Raw genomic sequence first — 21,747 nt, 5'->3', positions numbered from 1 at the left:
TTTGATCTAAAGCTGTCATCCTAAACTGACAGCTTTTGCAACCATTATATTGAATCTGTTCGGAGTTCTTATCAGGCTCAGAAAAGCATTATTTTTAATGTTTTTACACATATATTTACACACACACACACACACACACACACACACACACACACACACACACACACACACACACACACACACACACATATAAATAACGGACCTGCTGAACTCGAGTCTGATCTCAGGCTAGAATGTTCAGGAAGCAGGAATAGTCACTGCTTTTTTCCACCTGGGTCACTTTAGTTTTTTACAAGGCTAGTGTAGACACTGTTACCAACATGAATCACTTCAGACTGATACACGATGCTACTTGGAGAGCAATGCTGATGCTTAAAATAACAATAAAAACCAGTCTTCATACCTGCAGTCTGTTCCTGAACACGTGACTGTGCTAGTGTTTGGTTTCTGTCTGGTCAAAGAAAGTCTGCCTGCAGCAAAGTAGCCCAAACATCCTGGAGCATCCTCTGTGCATCCTGGGAAATTGAGCTCCTTCAGCAGATCTGCTTTTTGTCCCTACCCAGAAAAATTTCAGGGAAAACTTGTTCATGAACAAAACAAACAAAATAGTCTAATTCTGCTTATTCCACAGATTTGAATGAGTTTGAGGAGATTTCTGGAGGTTTATTGTTGATGTGATCATGACTCTGATTTTTGATTGACTGTGATGCAGTTATTTAGTTTATGTTCACATTAAAAATAATTGAATACAGATGCTTTTAAAATCATCCCCAAGTCATGGGTCAGCTGCTTGTTATGACCTCATTTTCCCCTGTATTTCTCCGAGTGGTTCTTGTGCCAGTTCTTCCATAGACGGTACTTCACATTGTTAAACGAGATGCTGGCTGAGGAAAGGTACTGCACTGATCGGGACATGGTGGCTCTGAAGGTCGGCGTTGTGGCTGTGATGATAAAAATCTGAAGGCCCTGAAAACATAGAGAGGGAAAATATATATACATACATATATATATATATATATATATATATATATATATATATATATATATATATATATATATATATATATATATACATACATATATATTTTTAATTTATTTTATCAACTTTTCTTCTGACGATGCTGTCTGTGTTGAGCGCTCCGCTACTACTACTCCGCCTAGGTTGCACTGTCGAGCGCAGATCCACTGAGCGCAGCGCAGGCTAGCCAGACAGAAGTTAAGCTCGTTGCAACATGGCAACTGCCTCATCACTAGCCGAAATTGAACCTCCCCCACCCTCATTCAGATCTGGCGTTTGGAACTATTTTGGTTTTCATGTGAAGTATGACCCTGATGGTAAGCGCGTCATGGACAAAAGTAAAACAGTATGTCGGATGTGCCACGCAATGCTCAATTACATTGGTGGGAACTAGTGCGTTAGCTTGGTTAGCTCGTTAACGTGTTGACGCTGTCCAGCCCCACGCACGGGCCGATCCGCGGTAACTCGTTAACGGAGATTTGCCACGTTATGGCGTTAATGTCATTTTAACAAGATTAACGCTGACAGCACTAGTGGGAACAGAACGAATATGTCTGCACATTTACACCGACATCATCCTAGTGCAAAGACAAGTGGAAGCAGACAGCAGTCATTTAGACAGCCGTTAGCACATGATTCTCCTTATGGGGACCTGATATGTTTAATATGCTGCTGAGAAGATTATTAAAATCAAAAATCAAAAATTTTCCTTGAAGCAAAACACAAAGACTTTCAGTGGACATAAAAAGTGTACACACCCCTGTAAAAATGCCGTGCTTTTGTGTTGTTAAAAATAAATCACTCAAAAACTTTTGAAATAAATTATAATAATAAAATAATACGATACGCTGATTGTATAACCGCTGAAGAACCTTTTGATTTAATCTCTCAGTTGAAGTTATAAAATCAGAAGGTAGAGTCTTACCTGTGTGGTTGTGCAGAGGCAGAACAAAATGCTGAAGGCCAGGTTCATTGTTCCTGAAGTGACGAGGACCAGATACCCAAAAACCCAGGACACACCCAGTAACACAGCCAGAGTGAAGCATTCAAGGAAACTCTTCCTGAAGCAGGACTTCCTGGTTGCTTTAATGGACACATAAACCAGCAGGACGATGTTGTAGATCAAGATCAGGCCAACTGGAAGGAGGAAACCCCAAAACAAAGGTTTCTCAAAGCTGAAGTGTTTGTTCTTATCCAGCGCTGCCAGCCAGCAACTTCAGTGACATGAAAAGGAATTATACAAATAATATGAATAAATAACTTTGTCTAAACTTTAATCAAAACTAAGAGGAATTATAATAAAGTTTGTAAAGATAAAAAAAATAAATTACAAAAGCTGTATAGGCGCATCGAAAAGAATGGTTGTATCAAACTGAATCTCTGTGAGTAGCATCATACAACAACAGCAACAACAACACTGTAATATTGGTAAAAATGTGACTTTTGTTCATATTGAAGTACAGGTCAGTCTAAAGTAGATAAATGTGGTTTGTGTGATTACTCACAATTCCTCCTGTCTGTATCTCAGAGGATTGTCCACTCTGTAGGTCACCCCCAGTGTGATGCCCATGAACAAGGCTGGCACTCCTAACACAATAATTAATTAATTGGGACAGATTGAAGGGTCTTCAAGAATAAACAGCTTGTCAGATTTAAGTCCCGACTTTATAAATGTCTTACCCCATCCCAGAGCCATGCCCAGCAGAGTCCAGTGAGGTGGTAGACTGCGGCGTATTTTCTGAATCAGGATCTGAGTACCGTTCACGCTGTTCCACATGAAGGTGGCCATCAGGAGGAAGTGCAGCAGAGCCGCTACAGCCGTACACGAACCGCGGTCTGGTTCTATGCGTTCATCCGAGTCAAGGATTTCATTGGTCCGATCGTCAGTCTGCACCTCAATGTCAATTTGTCTGCTGGAGTTTTGGACTCCAGAGACAAAGGTGATGATAAAGGCCAGCAGGCTGAAGTAGATGCACAGCCGAGATATCAGGCTTTTCTTCTGTTCATTCTGAAAACTACAGATGAAAATGAAAAAGTGACAAATGATAATATGAAGTCTTACAGGAAAACTGTAAAAAAAAAAATAGAAATACACGTGAATGTAATTTTAAATATGACATAAAAAATAATCAATTAATAAAAGGCTGAAAACAAGATTGTGATGTTGCAAAAATTAATTGCTATTTTTGTCATACAAAGCAAAAATCTCCTTAAAAATTTTGACTTTTCTCAAAACAATAAATTGCATTCATGTTATTTCTTTAAATGTTATTATTATTATTATTATTATTATTATTATTATTATTATTATTATGACCTTTTCTCTGTTTTCTTTCATTCCAAAATATTATGTTTTTTTTAAATTTGTTTTTATTTTATATATAATTCAGACCTCCTTCGTTTTGTTTGTTCGCACTTTTGGCGGAAGTTACAGTCTTTAGTTTGTTTGTGTAATTATGAATCCACAGGCTTTGCTCACCCAATTGAGAGATTTTCTGAAATTCTTCTTTGCAAATACTTTCAAACTCACTCTGTTTTTTTTTTTTTTCCTTCTTTGATTTAAGTTAAAGAGGAGATATAATCCAAGGACATTTGGTCAGACCTTGGGTATCCTCTGGAACCTAGTGGTGATTGAATGATGGTGTTATTTTCCAATTATTTTTCACAGGACAACAAACTGTGTTGGTTTCACATCAAGGAGAACCCAGGAGCAATTTGTCCTTCTGTTTAACTTCAGCATCCAGACCAGAAATCTAATTTATCTACTTTGAGAAGGTATGATTGGAAGATGCCCACACGACCATTAGGGTAGTAGTAGAAGGATCTTAAAACTATTAAAATATTACATTGTAAAAATGTGGAGAAAAGTTCTAGAAATAATTTAAAAATAATTTAAAATTTTTAAGAACTAAAGGATTCCTTTTCTGGATAAAAGCAAGAGGGTAATTAAAATTTTCTCAATTACAATAAAATTAAATAAAGTAAACAAAGCACTGAGAGAAGAGTAGGGAAGTCATTGAAATATCTAGATTTATGGCTCAGTTTTTGTCATACCAATTTTTTTGACCAATTTTGACTCTGTAGCTAACACTTCTGTTTCTAACATGTTTGCTGCATGTTAGTTGCAGTCAAATACATTTTAACCTGTTAGATAACTACACTTTTTTGTCAAATGACACATAAAAACGGAGGTGGGGTGGTCTAGTCTTACATTTCTTTAACGTTATAAATGATCGTCACAATCAAACCCAGAAAAGAAAGAGAGAGTCCCACGATGGAGATTGCACCCAGAGCTTCTGCATACTCGTAGTTCTCTCTGAATGACTGAAACACAGATATGATCAAAAGTCTCACTAAATATCTGTATTGTTGCAATGGTTGATGAAGAATCAACAAACTGTGGCTTCATCTTTCAGTCTGCAGATTTGTGATACTCACCCAGAGAGCAGCAAAGTTGGTGGTGTGGTTACAGAAACATTTAATTAGTCCATCTGAAGTGTTTCCTTTAGAGCAGCCACTGGTGCTCCAGTCCTTCTGACTGTAGTTCCAGAAAACGCAGGAGAAGTCGTACAGAGACGTTCCACTGATGTTCTGAAACAGCAGCGCACAGACAGCCCTTTAATTTAGATAACTTAGACTTAACGCATATTTTTAATGCAGTTTGTTTGCTTTTCTTTTGTTTTGTTAACACCATTGATATTTTTCTTACAGTATTTGTGTTTGCTTTGAATCAATTCTGATATTGTATATTTGATATTAACATGACATCATTGTATTTTAACATACAGATTGTTAAAGGTAACACATCTACAACATATTTTTTATAATAATATCCTGGCAAAAATCCTTCCACTCCATACAGAACTAACATGCATAACATGCAAACTTTTTCTGCAGTACCTACAACTTAAAGCATTTAAATCCATTCCTCACACGAAAACAAGAAAACAAAACCCGTTCTCAAAAATATACAGAACAATAGTGTGACTGGACAAGTTAGCTTTTGTGACCAATTTTACCCCATTAGCAGCAGGAAGAACTGCAGCTGTGCTGAAGATATTAAATTATAACCAGCAGACATCAGTCATTAGATTTATATATGAATGAAGATACTGGATTTCTTACTCTTGGTCTGAACAACATCTCCACATGTTGTGGCACCATGTTGGGTTCCTGCCCTCTGACGCTGGCTGACAGGACCCTTATGGTGGCCCGTCGCTTCATGTAGAGTTTTGAACGAAAGAAACGATCATTCTGATAGAGAACAAAACCCAGAGAGACGTTCAAGTCTGTCTGACGACTTCTGACATCTTCGCCTAACATGAGAGAAAAGAATCCACTGCTATTAGTAAGAACTTGTTAAAATTAGAGGATTTTTCAGCTTTAAAAAGACAGACTCACCTGGCAGGAATCGTATGTAAATGAGGGCATCAGCTATGAAACTGTTTTCCATCACGACCTGTGTTGCGTTTGTGTTCAGATGAATTCTGTTGGGCAAAAAATTCCCAGAAATCCCTGTAGTGACAAGATGACTGCATGTCAGTGAACACATTAAAAATGTACAAATTTACTGTCGGTTCTTCAATTTTAAAGTTAAAGTTCAGATTAAAATGAAAGTTAAGAACAAATTTAAGATAATTTCTTTACAACACCATTTTTTGAAAACAAGATCATTTCATTTTATTTTATCTGACTGGAGAAAGTAACTTGCTTCTAGTATCTCTTTGTAACTTTGAAATAGTCTCGAAGAATTGAACTGAGCACTACTTTTTAAATCTTGATGTATTTGACAATTTTATTGCTTTTTTTATTTTTCAGCAGAGCAATAAAGAACCACCAGCCAAGGACTTCAGCCATAAAAATATTCTTGGGAGCTGTCCCACAGAAGAGTTCAGATCATATTTATTCAATGGCAAATTTACTGGATCAAAGTGATACTATTTGACAAAAGCAGACAGAATCTCGGGTAGATTCTTAACTTAAGTTTCTGAGGACTTTATCAGTTTTCTTTTATTGTTGTTTTCTGTGTTTTGAGTCTGAAAAAATACATTATTACATGCAAATTTAGAGAGTGAGGCCAAGTTATTCACATCATTAAGTTGAGTTCAGGTTTATAATCCTCCCACAAGCTTTGAGGTCTCAAAACTATTTTGTGTTTTCAGTCACGGTAAACATGAGTCCATCACACGTGTTGAAAATACAGCAGTAAAAAGACTAAATAGTGAACAGGACACAGAGCACAACAACAGCAGCCAGTTTCAATGGTAAAACCATCAAAGGACACAAATAAAGTTGCTTTATACAGAAGATAAGAAATCACCACAGCTGGACTTTAGAACCGTCAACTGGGCAAACATGTCAACCTTGAGAGTTCACTCAAGAGTTCAACTGCTGAAAGCTCAAGTGAAGTAGAAATCATAACCTGGTTAATAAACTACAAAGTAGAAGCCAATCTGTTCTCTCCGGTGTTCAAATCTTTGCTTTTAGATCTGTCAGTTACAATATTTGATTAAACCTGCAGGTATTTGCTTTAGAATGCTTTATAATTTAATAAAAACCAGTCCACGGGATGATCACTGCTGTTCGACACAGTTTCTTACTGACCTCTGAGAGAGGTGAACTGGACTCCGTGAGTGTCTGCAGCAGGGATCTGTGCCGACTGGACCACCAAGTTTGGCTGAACCACTTGAGATTGAGATGTATTTTGACTGAGGCTGAGGTTCACTGAGAGCTGGTCCAGAGTCACCGTAAGCCTGGACATTAAAAAAAAAAGCCCCCCCCCCCCAAAAAAAAACAAAAAACAAAACAAAAAACAACCCAACAACAAATAATAATAACACAAACAAACGCAGAAACACAAAACATTGTTTGTCTTAATCAGATTTGTAGTTTCTAATATTCAGTTGTACCAGTCCATTTTTGGCACTCCCCCTGAACTATAAGTGTCAGTTTAGAGCTTCAACTTTACCTTTATTACTTTCATCTCAAAAGGAAACTCACCTGAATAGTACAGATATTTAAGGTCTAATGAGAATATTTACAATTGGAGGTCTTTACAGTTTGAATTGGAACAGGAAAGACTAAGACTGCTGACACTCTTAAAACTGCTCTTAAATTCCTGAATCAATTATTATTCATCTGTGAGTTGGATATTTTGTCTCTAAAACAGAACAACTTTGACAACTGCCAGTTCCTGTTTATATGCTAAAATGCATCACACTTCAGAGGAATTACAAAATAGCCAATCAAACTAGGATGGTGAACATGGCAAACATTGCTTAAAATCAGCTTTTTGCCAGTGTCACAGTGAAATATTTCTTTATAATGTAGCTGCTTAGACTGGTTGTTCATCTAATATAGAAAAAAGTGAATTATCACTGAATATGAGTTAAATCTGGTTGACAGAACTTTAGGGAAATAAATACAGCTGATGTTAGCACTTTGGTCAAAGCTCCTTTGTATTTCAGTTTAACCTCAGCACTGCTAGCATGGCTGTAGTTTCATGATGAATATTTTAATGATCTTTCCCATAGTGCCACCTTTACAGCAGTTTTTAACAGTCTTAGCTTCACTGCTGATGAGCTTATTTATTTGTTTATTTACATATTTAGTTTACCCCAGAGTTGCGTTGTTTTCCTTGGTATCATCTGGTATAGTGGCGTTCAGCAGCTGACTGACTGTTGCTACTGCTGACACTCTGACACTCTGCACAGACACAAATATGAACTGAGATTAACATCTTACTTTCTTTTTTTGCCCCTTACGATTTGCTGAATGTTTGTACCTCTGTGGCGTTTGCAGACAGCAGCAGTGTGTTGACAATCTCAGCCGCAGCTGTAACATTTTCAGCCGTCAGCTCTTCTGCTTTTGATGTCAGAATCTGAGTGCTGGTCGCCAGTGTCTCTAAATCAGCTGGACTTGTAAGCTGAGGTAAGAAAGACATGATTTTACTCATCTGGTTCTTTACTGAATCTGGAATCATCTGCATGTTACCTCAGAGCTGCATTTCTACAGGATTACCTCACAGAGAAATACTCAAACTTCAGCCATATGACACTTTCAATCTTTCTTCAGAAGAAAAAAAAACTGCTGTTCTTACATTTTTTTGTATGTCGCTGAGCGTCAGGTCACACTGGAAGATCTGTGGAGGGCTGAAACCTGGTGATCCATTCATGGACAAACATCTGGCTGAAGATTTAGATTTACCAGCTGAATGGAAATGGTGATAGAAAGATAAACATCAATACACTAGAGTCTACGTGATGGAGTGATGTTGGACTGAGGGGAAGATGTGGATGACTTACTACCACTCGTTCCTACTTCACATTTTTCCTCAGAATACGCAAACCAGCCGATGGGTGTACGAGGGAACCTGAAGCCTCCTAACTGCTGCTCTTTGCAGAAGTTTTCTACGAAAAGTTTGTTAAAAAATAAATATTTTTTCCGTTTGTTTTTTTAGAATACTAGGAATTTTATTTGTTTTTAATCACAAAAGAAAAAAAAGGACTTTTAAATAATGCATGCTAAACTTGATTTCAGGTTGTAGAAATCCTTACAGCTGGTACATTAGACATTTTGAGCAAATTATAGTTTTTGATCTCTGGCATTCTCTCTTTCGTTCTCATCTGAATGTTTTTGACCCATCAGACTCTAGTCGGTAAAACTTCTTACCTTCTGAGCATGTTACTCCAGTCCATTCATCAGGACAGATGCAGACACCGTTCTCTGGTTTCCCTCCATTATCACATTTCAGGACAGTGGTGGTAGGAGGGGTAAACGTAGTTGGGGATATAGTGGTCGTAGTAGTATTAGCAGTAGCAATAGGTATAGTAGTTGAATCATAATGAGTGGTGTTTGCTGAAGGAATTGTTGTAGGATTAGGAGGTAAAGTACTGTCAGTGTATGGGCTCGTAGCATTCGTACCAATTGTAGTAGGAGTACTGTAAGTAGCAATATTTGCATCACTAGTTGGGTAGAAAGTAGCAGTGGTGTTTGTGTAAGGAGTAGTTGTATTAGTATCACTTGTAATAGTAGTCATGGGAGAATAGTGAGTAGTACTCATTTGATCAGTCATGGGGTTGGAGGTAGTATCAGCTATCTGACTAACAGTCGTATCAGGCCTGGTAAAATCTGTAGTTGTAAGAACAGGACTGGCACTAGTAGGAGGAGTTTCTGGATAATCTGGTGTTTCCAGGTCAGTGGTTGGAACTGTATCTTGTGTTGTGGTACTCAAATTAGAAGTATTAGATGAAGTGGTATTGTTAGGAACTGTTGTTATAGTAGTGATATCCCCTGGAGTTACAGTAGCAATGCTTTGTTCAGTAGTTATATTTTGTGCAGTAGTAGAATCATCAGGAACATCAGTAGGAAGTAGTGCAGTAGTAGCAGTATCAGTCGTATCAGGCCTGGTAAAATCTGTAGTTGTAAGAACAGGACTGGCACTAGTAGGAGGAGTTTCTGGATACTCTGGTGTTTCCAGGTCAGTGGTTGGAACTGTATCTTGTGTTGTGGTACTCAAATTAGAAGTATTAGATGAAGTGGTATTGTTAGGAACTGTTGTTATAGTAGTGATATCCCCTGGAGTTACAGTAGTAATGCTTTGTTCAGTAGTTATATTTTGTGCAGTAGTAGAATCATCAGGAACATTAGTAGGAAGTAGTGCAGTAGTAGCAGTATCAGTCGTATCAGGCCTGGTAAAATCTGTAGTTGTAAGAACAGGACTGGCACTAGTAGGAGGAGTTTCTGGATACTCTGGTGTTTCCAGGTCAGTGGTTGGAACTGTATCTTGTGTTGTGGTACTCAAATTAGAAGTATTAGATGAAGTGGTATTGTTAGGAACTGTTGTTATAGTAGTGATATCCCCTGGAGTTACAGTAGTAATGCTTTGTTCAGTAGTTATATTTTGTGCAGTAGTAGAATCATCAGGAACATCAGTAGGAAGTAGTGCAGTAGTAGCAGTATCAGTCGTATCAGGCCTGGTAAAATCTGTAGTTGTAAGAACAGGACTGGCACTAGTAGGAGGAGTTTCTGGATAATCTGGTGTTTCCAGGTCAGTGGTTAGAACTGTATCTTGTGTTGTGGTGCTCAAATTAGAAGTATTAGATGAAGTGGTATTGTTAGGAACTGTTGTTATAGTAGTGATATCCCCTGGAGTTACAGTAGTAATGCTTTGTTCAGTAGTTATATTTTGTGCAGTAGTAGAATCATCAGGAACATCAGTAGGAAGTAGTGCAGTAGTAGCAGTATCAGGGATGTCTGTTGGTGTAGTTAACCCTGCTCCAGCTGTGAAGGAGGGTAAAGGAACAGCTGTGAGAAACACCTAAGAAGGGCAATGATCAGTTAGTTCATTAAAAGCGCTATGAATGCTGATACTTAGCACGTATGGTTTTCATTATACCTGATCTTAGTATGTCATCATTAGTGTTGGGAAGGTTACTTTTAAAATGTATTCCACTACAGATTACAGAATACATGCCCCAAATATATATTTTGTAACATATTCTGTTACGTTACTCAATGAGAGTAACGTATTCTGAATACTTTGGAATACTTAATATATTATCATGCTTTATACAACTACATGAATGTACTATTGTTGTGTGATTTATTACTGATATTGAAGGTTACTCGCCATACCACTACATTTTTAAATCTTAACCTCCTAGGACCTGGCGTCCACATATGTGGACATCACATTTTCAGTTGTCTAGACCAAAGCACAAAATATCCCCTGATATCCCCTTACAAGGACATTATACTGCCACTGTTCTATCGGAATATATATATATATATATATGTGTCCCTCATCCTATTCATGTAGCCCCTTCCGCCGGGGTTACTTGCGTAGTAGCATTCCAACAACGCCCTGTTTTCGTCCCTTGCCCACCGATGCCTTCTTGTTCCAGTAGCCCACTTTTCGTCAGGGTGCCCTGGTTCCTCAACACCTGACGCGGACCTTGTTGATCCGGGCGACGTCCGAGCCGGCATGCCTTCATATTTATCTGTCTCGCTCATGTCTGCGGTAGGCTTGCTTAGCATAGGGGGTCTAGCCTTAGGACCCTTACTGGATACAGACGCCCAGGCAGGAATCGAACTTGCGATCCTCTGTTCCAAAGGCGTGTAGTTTAACCACTACGCTATCCAGCTAGCAGCTGGATAGCGTACAAGATCAATGGGACCCTAAGAGCCTTCATCAGGAACTCAATGGGGATGTGGCGTACAACACTAGAGGCCAACTCCAAGCCCATAGCACAAGTTACCATCAAGTGCGGGATCTACCAAGGAGATGCTCTGTCCCCACTGCTGTTCTGCATAGGCCTGAACCCCCTCAGTGAGATCATTAACAAGACTGGCTACGGATACCGACTACGGAACGGAGCAGTTGTCAGCCACCTCCTGTACATGGATGACATCAAGCTGTATGCCAAGAGTGAACGAGACATCGATTCACTGATCCACACTACCAGGCTATACAGCAATGACATTGGAATGTCGTTCGGACTGGAGAAGTGTAGTCGGATGGTAACAAAAAGAGGGAAGGTAGTCAGAACTGAGGGGATTGAACTACCAGAAGGCAACATTGCAGACATAGAGGACAGTTACAAGTACCTGGGGATCCCGCAGGCAAATGGGAACCATGAAGAGGCCGCTAGAAAGGCTGCAACCACCAAGTACCTGCAGAGGGTCAGGCAAGTCCTGAGGAGTCAGCTGAATGGTAAGAACAAGATCCGGGCCATCAACACATACGCCCTGCCCGTGATCAGGTACCCTGCTGGGGTAATAGGCTGGCCAAAGGAGGAGATAGAAGCCACTGACATAAAGACAAGAAAGCTCCTGACCATGCATGGAGGGTTTCACCCCAAGTCCAGCACCCTGAGGCTGTACGCTAAGCGGAAGGAAGGGGGCCGGGGACTGGTGAGTGTCAGCACCACAGTCCAGGATGAGACAAGGAACATCCAAGAATACATTGGGAAGATGGCCCCAACTGACCGAGTGCTCAGTGAATACCTCAGGCAGCAGAAACCCAAGAAAGAGGAGGGAGACGAGGAACCATCATGGAAGGACAGGCCCCTGCACGGTATGTACCACCGGCAGATAGAGGAGGTGGCTGATATCCAGAAATCCTACCAGTGGCTGGACAAAGCTGGACTGAAAGACAGCACAGAGGCACTAATCATGGCAGCACAAGAACAAGCTCTGAGTACAAGATCCATAGAGGCTGGGGTCTATCACACCAGGCAAGACCCCAGGTGCAGGCTGTGTAAAGATGCCCCAGAGACAATCCAGCACATAACAGCAGGGTGCAAGATGCTAGCAGGCAAGGCATACATGGAACGCCATAACCAAGTGGCCGGCATAGTGTACAGGAACATCTGTGCCGAGTATAACCTAGAAGTCCCGAGGTCAAAATGGGAGATGCCCCCAAGGGTGGTGGAGAATGACCGAGCTAAGATCCTGTGGGACTTCCAGATACAGACGGACAAAATGGTGGTGGCTAACCAACCGGACATAGTGGTGGTAGACAAACAGAAGAAGACGGCCGTAGTGATCGATGTAGCGGTTCCCAATGACAGCAATATCAGGAAGAAGGAACACGAGAAGCTGGAGAAATACCAAGGGCTCAGAGAAGAGCTCGAGAGGATGTGGAGGGTGAAGGTAACGGTGGTCCCCGTGGTAATCGGAGCACTAGGTGCGGTGACTCCCAAGCTAGGCGAGTGGCTCCAGCAGATCCCGGGAACAACATCGGAGATCTCTGTCCAGAAGAGCGCAGTCCTGGGAACAGCTAAGATACTGCGCAGGACCCTCAAGCTCCCAGGCCTCTGGTAGAGGACCCGAGCTTGAAGGATAAACCGCCCGCAGGGGCGTGCTGGGTGTTTTATATATATATATATATTGTTGAGTGTAAAAAACAAAGAATTTCCATATATACAGTGGGGAAAAAAAGTATTTAGTCAGCCACCGATTGTGCAAGTTCCCCCACTTAAAATGATGACAGAGGTCAGTAATTTGCACAAGAGGTACACTTCAACTGTGAGAGACAGAATGTGAAAAAAAAAATCCATGAATCCACATGGTAGGATTTGTAAAGAATTTATTCGTAAATCAGGGTGGAAAATAAGTATTTGGTCAATAACAAAAATACAACTCAATACTTTGTAACATAACCTTTGTTGTTTGCAAAGAAAAGCGTCTGGACTTCTTTAAGTTGCTTGAAGACGTTTCACCTCTCATCCGAGAAGCTTCTTCAGTTGTATTGTATTGTATTGTATTGTATTGTATTGTATCTTTATTTGTTTCAGACATATAAAACAAAAAACAATATATACACACTACATATATTTTCATTTACAGATACGAATATATATGTAGATATACACACACCCACACGTATGTGTTCAGATAAACAAAAAATATATAATGAAATAAAACAAAATCGTCTGACATAATGTAACAATGTTTGGTCTGAAAAGGAGTAGGAAGAAGTATGAACATACTTATTAATTCCTACCCCTGCTCAACATCTTATTGATCCCACATAATTCACCTAATTCCCATCATCACATACTCCACACGATACACGAGGAGAACCTATATAAACTTGGCTACCGTGATTGATATAATTTGGATATAATTTGATATTTTTCAGTTCTAAGGTCAAATGGTGGAGAGTCCCAGATATAAACCTAGTGGGAGTAACCCCCCACAGAGGGACAAAAGGACCCCCTGATGATCCTCTAATCGCCTGAGCCAAGGTGTGAAACTGGGCGTGGGTCCCAATCAGCCAGAGTTTCGGGTGTGTTCATTGTGAAACCTGGCCCCACCTTATCATGCGAATTCCTGAGGTCAGATGGCCCAGGATGTGAGTCGGCGTTAAGGCGTCTGGGAAGGGAACTCAAAACTGGATTATAGATGGCAGAGAGTTGGTGTTGGTGAAGTGGCTGTTTGGTCTCTCCAATGTAGAGGTCTGAGCATTCCTCGCTGCACTGTACAGCATACACCACATTGTTAAGTTTGTGTTTTGGCGTTTTGTCTTTCGGGTGAACCAGTTTCTGTCTGAGCGTGTTGCTGGGTCTGAAATACACCGGGATGTCATGCTTGGAGAAAACTAGAACTGAAGAAGCTTCTCGGATGAGAGGTGAAACGTCTTCAAGCAACTTAAAGAAGTCCAGACGCTTTTCTTTGCAAGCTCCTTTGACTATGATGACCTGGATGACTGAGAACCTTCACAGACATAACCTTTGTTGGCAATAACAGAGGTCAAACATTTACTATAGGTCTTTACCAGGTTTGCACACACAGTAGCTGGTATTTTGGCCCATTCCTCCATGCAGATCTTCTCGAGAGCAGTGATGTTTTGGGGCTGTCGCCGAGCAACACGGACTTTCAACTCCCGCCACAGATTTTCTATGGGGTTGAGGTCTGGAGACTGGCTAGGCCACTCCAGGACTTTCAAATGCTTCTTACGGAGCCACTCCTTTGTTGCCCAGGCGGTGTGTTTTGGATCATTGTCATGTTGGAAGACCCAGCCTCGTTTCATCTTCAAAGTTCTCACTGATGGAAGGAGGTTTTGGCTCAAAATCTCACGATACATGGCCCCATTCATTCTGTCCTTAACACGGATCAGTCGTCCTGTCCCCTTGGCAGAAAAACAGCCCCATAGCATGATGTTTCCACCCCCATGCTTCACAGTAGGTATGGTGTTCTTGGGATGCAACTCAGTATTCTTCTCCCTCCAAACACGACGAGTTGAGTTTATACCAAAAAGTTCTACTTTGGTTTCATCTGACCACATGACATTCTCCCAATCCTCTGCTGTATCATCCATGTGCTCTCTGGCAAACTTCAGACGGGCCTGGACATGCACTGGCTTCAGCAGCGGAACACGTCTGGCACTGCGGGATTTGATTCCCTGCCGTTGTAGTGTGTTACTGATGGTGACCTTTGTTACTTTGGTCCCAGCTCTCTGCAGGTCATTCACCAGGTCCCCCCGTGTGGTTCTGGGATCTTTGCTCACCATTTTCATGATCATTTTGACCCCACGGGATGAGATCTTGCGTGGAGCCCCAGATCCAGGGAGATTATCAGTGGTCTTGTATGTCTTCCATTTTCTGATGATTGCTCCCACAGTTGATTTTTTCACACCAAGCTGCTTGCCTATTGTAGATTCACTCTTCCCAGTCTGGTGCAGGTCTACAATACTTTTCCTGGTGTCCTTTGAAAGCTCTTTGGTCTTGGCCATGGCGGAGTTTGGAGTCTGACTGTTTGAGGCTGTGGACAGGTGTCTTTTATACAGATGATGAGTTCAAACAGGTGCCATTCATACAGGTAACGAGTGGGGGACAGAAAAGCTTCTTACAGAAGACGTTACAGGTCTGTGAGAGCCAGAGATTTTCCTTGTTTGAGGTGACCAAATACTTATTTTCCACCCTAATTTACGAATAAATTCTTTACAAATCCTACCATGTGAATTCATGGATTTTTTTTTCACATTCTGTCTCTCACAGTTGAAGTGTACCTCTGGTGCAAATTACTGACCTCTGTCATCATTTTAAGTGGGGGAACTTGCACAATCGGTGGCTGACTAAATACTTTTTTGCCCCACTGTATATATGGAAATTCTTTGTTTTTACACTCAACAAAAATATAAACGCAACACCTTTGTTACTGCTCCCATTCCCCATGGGATGGACGTAGAGACCTAAAATTCATTGCAGATACACAATATAACCATCCCTCCCAAACAGTGGTCACAAATCAGTCCAAATGTGTGGTAGTGGGCACATCTGCTATATTGAGATAATCCATCCCACCTCACAGGTGTGCCACATCAGGATGCTGATCTGACATCATGAGTAGTGCACAGGTGTACCTCAGACTGCCCACAACAAAAGGCCACCCTGGAATGTGCAGTTTTGTCTCACAGCAAAATGCCACAGATGCCACAAGCAATGAGGGAGCGTGCAATTGGCATGCTGACAGCAGGAATGTCAACCAGATCTGTCGCCCGTGCATTGAATGTTCATTTCTCAACCATAAGCCGTCTCCACAGGCGTTTCAGAGAATATGGCAGCACATCCAACCGGCCTCACAACCGCAGACCTCGTGTAACCACACCAGCCCAGGACCTCCACATCCAGCAGGTTCACCTCCAAGATCGTCTGAGACCAGCCACCCAGACAGCTGCTGGAACAATTGGTTTGCACAACCAAACAATTTCTGCACAAACTGTCAGAAACCGTCTCAGGGACGCTCAACTGCATGCCCGTCGTCCTCATCGGGGTCTTGACCTGACTCCAGCTCGTCGCCGTAACAGACTTGTGTGGGCAAATGCTCACATTCGATGGCGTCTGGCACGTTGGAGAGGTGTGTGCTTCACGGATGAATCATGGTTCACATTGTTCAGGGCAGATGGCAGCTGAGAATGTCCCAGTTTTTGCATGGCCAGCATACTCACCGGACATGTCACCCATTGAGCATGTTCGGGATGTGCTTGACTGGCGTATACGACAGCGTGTACCAGTTCCCACGAATATCCAACAACCTCGCACAGCCATTGAAGTGGAGTGGACCAACATTCCACAGGCCACAATTGACAATCTGATAGACTCCATGCGACGATGTGTTGCACTGCATGAGGCAAATGGTGGTCACACCAGATACTGACCGGTTCTGGGTCCCCAGACCCCCAATAGCGCAAAAAACTGTACATTCCAGGGTGGCCTTTTGTTGTGGGCAGTCTGAGGTACACCTGTGCACTACTCATGATGTCAGATCAGCATCTTGATGTGGCACATCTGTGAGGTGGGATGGATTATCTCAATATAGCAGATGTGCCCACTACCACACATTTGGACTGTTTTTTGTGACCACTGTTTGGGAGGGATGGTTATATTGTGTATCTGCAATGAATTTTAGGTCTCTACGTCCATCCCATGGGGAATGGGAGCAGTAACAAAGGTGTTGCGTTTATATTTTTGTTGAGTGTACATTCATCAGGTCCCAATCAGCACAAATAGCAAAGACAAATTAAAAATGCATGGCATGAAAGAGTTCGGGTCTTAGGAAATTGATATAAGGTGGACATTAGGTAAGACTGCACTTTTTGCAGCGATCTTGTATAGAAAACTATTCCGTGCGTATATAACACAGGTCCGTGGCTCCGAACCGTAGTAAAGGGACCTCTGGCTAATACGTCGGGTTCCGTGTTGGTCTCGTAGCCGAAAACTACCTTTACTTTGTTGTCTGGTTCAATTTTTTTTTCTTTCCCAACAGTGTCTTTATTTATTTTGAACATAGGAGTGTACATATCTATGAAACGTAACAAAACAAGTAGCTAAACTTACAGAAACTACAAGCTACACATACTGCCTTTATACACATAACACCATATAGGAGAGGATGAGAAAAAAAACAGTAAAGACAAAACAACAAAAACAACACACAAAAGCAAAACAAACAAACAAGGGAAAGACAAAAAAAAAGGAAAAGGGGGGAATAACTGTGTACATCTCCCATAAATTATGCACCCTCACAGGTATATGTTAAATGTAAATTAGAAAGTAGTTGTTCAATGTCAAGCATTAAACATATTCCCGAATGGACAGCAGAGGGCCACCTATGAATCCTTCCCAACAATTTCCACCAAGTGGGGCTAGTCTTTATTAGCAAGCAAGTTTTTGAAGGGGCCCCAGATGCTATAAAAGTATCGCCGCTTACCCCTGACTGCGTAGGTGATCTTTTCTAAGGGCAGGGTAGATGTTAACTCTGAAATCCATTTACTTCTTCTCGGTCTATCTACCTCTTTCCGAGTAATGGCAATCACTCTCTTAGCCATCAGCAGCCCTATGTCTAAAAATAAGCTATGTTTCCTTGTTATATTACAGTTAGCTGGATAGATGCCCAGCAAAAAAAGTTTTGGTTCTAAATGCAGTTTTATTTCTAATATTTCTTCAGTACATTGTTTCACTTCTTCCCAGAATTTCCTAATTTCAGGACACTGCCACAAACAATGGAGAAGTGTGCCCTTTTCCTCGTCGCATTTTATACAAACATCTGGGATGGTACTGTAGAAAGCATTAAGTTTGACTGGAGTCATATATGTACGCATTAACCAATTGTACTGCAAGAGATTTAAACGAGTGTTCACTTTTTGTGATTGTGCCCTGGCGCAAGCCCTCTCCCACAGTTCAAGGGAGATATTCTCCTGTAAGTCTTCTCTCCAGGATTCAAGCTGTCTGGGTCAACTTTGCTAGCGAGATACAGAGAGAGGCGTTGAAATGCTGCTCCAACAAACTTATTGTTTTGGAAGAAAACACGAACACAGTGTACAGTCGAGTCTTAACAGCTTACTTACAACTGGGCTCGTCAGGCACTCTTTTTGGCTGCAGTGGTTATTATTATGTTCACATGCTTCATACATGCTATGCCTGTAACACTCTGCCTATTGCCTTCCTATTAAATAATGCAACTGTGACTGACTTTACAGTTACGTCTGTGACGATAACAGTGACTGTGACACACTGAACACACACAGTATAAGCGGAAGTCCATACACTGACCACAGCTTCAAGAACAGTATCTGTCGGAGGTCAATATTATTTCTGTATAACAAAACAATAACAACACAGTAAAATGTCTCCAGATGGGAAGACAGTATCAGCAATATAGCCTGACTTTATGTGTGGACAGATTTTACTGTTCACGTGGATCAAAAGAAATGTAAAATTAAAAAACAAAAAAATGAATAAATACCTGACCTTTCAGGGGCTCCGTATATTCTAACTAGTTTATAATACTCATTAATTTTGTATTCATTAATAATGAACTTAGACATAACACATTATCAGTATTATTCTCATATTCATGCTTATATGAAATCGATGCTTGTATTTTGTTTGAGAAGAGCAACAAAAAACAATACATTTTATCCTAAGCTGTCTGTGTAATTTAATAGATCATACATATAAACTTTACTTGAAAACTCAAAATGAGTGAGTTATTGTGCAATTATGACCTCGTGACTCAACACACTAATGGCTCTGGTAATGTCAGAAACCGAGAGGCTCAGTTTTTCTTACCCAGAATGAAAACAAGCCAAATCCAGCTGTCCATGATGATGAGCAACTGCAGATCAGGTTTCATGGGTCGTCACAGTCCAGTTTATTAAAAGTTTTAAAGATCCTGTTGCTTTGGGAGTCTGTGTGAAAACACCCAGTTCCAGTGCTTCAAAAGGAGCCACCAATAAAATAATAATGAACATCAAAGCAGCTCAAAGGTTCATTTTAACTGCTGCAGGCATCTTTCCAATGCCAAAGTTTATGGTATCTTTGTTTTATCTGACGCTTTTTTCAGTTTATATTACTTGTTGGTTGCATTGTCTATTTATTAATTATTCACTTGTAAATGTTGGACTTTGAACTGCACTCAGCAGAAGAGAGCAGAGTTTTAACTGCAATGCTGAAACCACTGATGTGGTCTTATCAGCACGACAATGGGATTCTTCTCTTAGTGCCCGGTGCAGCCCACAGTAGTCATGTCTGATTCTTGAAGGCTGTGACTGAAGTTGTGAAACAACTTTAGCTTTCATTCTTTGGATGGATGTGGCAACTCCACTAGAGTGTGGTCTAGTTCACTGAAGTAATCTTCAGGGCCTTGATCTCAGTTATCTGGATCAAAATGTTTAGCTACATGTTCAAGCACCCTTTAAGCTCTATGGTGGCCATTTGTGGCCACTTCACTTTTCTTTTTTCAACCATTTTTGCTGTGTTAATGCAAATGGAATTAAACTTCCAAAGGGTCTAGATTTTTTCAGATATTTTTTTATTTTATTTTTACTTCAGCTGCTTAAATATATCAATAATATACACTATACATCAAATTGTTACTCTTGGCTCTATTGTGGCTATTTTTGGCCAGTTGAAACCCATTATAAACACTTTTTTGATTCCTTGTTATTGACAGTACTAAATCAGGCAATTTAGGTAAAATTGCTTTCATTCTAAACTTGACACATGAAAATTGTAGTTTTTAATGGTTTTTTTTTGTTTTTTTTACCAAATAACATCATTTACCCATTCTTGGCCAAACAAGCAATTTCATGTAATATTCTTAGTTTCCAATAAGGAAACTGATGGCTTAACACACTCGAATAGACCAATAGAATGACACAATTTTGACATAGGTTTTATCTTAAGGATCTAATAGTTTGTGTTTGTGCATGACATGTAGCACAAACATGTATTTGCAAGATAGACTGGAATAAATTATGATGAACAAGAAGAACAACATCACACAGAGACTGCTGGTGTCTTTCTACAGAGCCTCCATCGAAAGCATACTAACGTACTGCATAGGCATATGGTACGCTAGCTGCACAGTGGCTCAGAGGAAAGCACTCCAGGGAGTAATCAACGCTGCCCAAAGGACAATCGGCTGCCCTCTCCTCAAACTGAAAGACCTACACAGTTCCCGCTGCCTCAAAAGAGCCCATAACATCAAAAAGGACACCTCACACCCTGGACACTCCATGTTCGAACTGCTGCCTTCAGGTAAACGGTATAGAACAACATACACAAGGACTAACAGACTCAAACACAGTTTCTACCCAATTGCAATATCATGTCTCAATGCTACTAAAAGTAGATGACTTTCATTGCCCCTGTTGTCATTTGTGCCCTTGATGTTGGAATGCTTTCAGACATGTTTTGTTGGATGCGCTAACAAATTGACTGAGTGATTGATTGTTTGACTGATATATCAACTAGGTCGTATGTTGAGTGTCTGTATGGGGCCTTAGGCCTGGATTGCTTGGGTGTATTTACTGTATGAGAATACTGTATTTTATATGTATTTCTATCTTTTATATCCTATCTATTATAGTTTTTAAGTATTTATCTTTCGTGATGTTGCACTGACCGGAGACATCTTTCAATTTCATTGTACTTGTGACAATGACAATAAAGAATATTCTATTCTATTCTATGATGCATCAAACATTACATAGGCTGCAGTGAATTTCTATTGATGCAGGCTATTGAGCTTTGAGGTTCCCAGTCAAACGTTGCTTTGAAGCACATGCTAAAAGCACTTTTATTGATGTATTTTTCATAAAAAGAGACCATACCCAAAATATTAACACTCAAAAGACCAAGAAAAACCAAAACTCAATCACCGGCATAGCTGGACTAGCCATCGGGCATACCGGGCATTTGCCTGGTGGGCCGCTGGCGATTTTTTGTTTTTATGGGCCGATGGATTTTTTATTTTTTTTTTTTTTTTTAGGAAGGTTATATATAATGAAAGGTGTTGGATTGGCCAATTGGTCATGATCGACTCTGGGCTGGACCAATTACAGCCGAGGAGGCCGGATGCACCCTCCCCCTTGTTTAGCAATCACGTGATTTTCGCGCATTGCATGCCGGGAACTCGTGGCAAAACAATCCAAGTACCGCATCAAATGCAAGCGTTTGCAGCACCGCTAAACGGTCATTCTCCGGTTCCAATGCCTTCTTGTTTTTTCTTTGACGCACAAAAAAGGAATGTACAAAACAAAAGGAGAACAATGCCGGTCCGTACAAAGACAGACTCGACGAAAAGACAAAGAAAAGATACGAGGAAAAATCAAAGGAGTGAAAGGGTCAGACCCTTACGAGCACACAGAGTGGACAAAGGACGTTAGCGTGCTGCCCAACTTTCACCACGCTCAGATTTATAATTATACGGTTCTTTGA

General features: G+C 40.7%; 1 protein-coding gene across 1 annotated transcript; it reads right to left on the bottom strand.

Moving 5' to 3' along the window:
- Positions 1–719: 719 nt before the first annotated feature.
- Positions 720–17,852, bottom strand: LOC308393705 (adhesion G-protein coupled receptor G7-like; the record flags this gene model as incomplete). Its single annotated transcript, XM_080877663.1, has 15 exons — positions 720–966; positions 1,944–2,232; positions 2,524–2,605; positions 2,699–3,033; positions 4,230–4,342; positions 4,457–4,609; positions 5,144–5,334; positions 5,420–5,533; positions 6,623–6,771; positions 7,635–7,723; positions 7,803–7,943; positions 8,118–8,227; positions 8,323–8,427; positions 8,690–9,517; positions 17,735–17,852. 15 exons carry the CDS (start codon positions 17,850–17,852, stop codon positions 802–804), a joined length of 2,982 nt encoding a protein of 993 aa, XP_080733789.1. The 3' UTR covers positions 720–801.
- Between the last annotated feature and the right edge of the window lie 3,895 nt (positions 17,853–21,747).

This window comes from Rhamphochromis sp. 'chilingali' (assembly GCF_963969265.1).
Source record: "Rhamphochromis sp. 'chilingali' genome assembly, chromosome: 3".
NCBI classification, from domain to species: Eukaryota; Metazoa; Chordata; class Actinopteri; order Cichliformes; family Cichlidae; genus Rhamphochromis; species Rhamphochromis sp. 'chilingali'.
The sequence above is the reverse complement of the archived record's forward strand: the minus strand, read 5'-3'. Positions and strand labels throughout refer to the sequence as shown.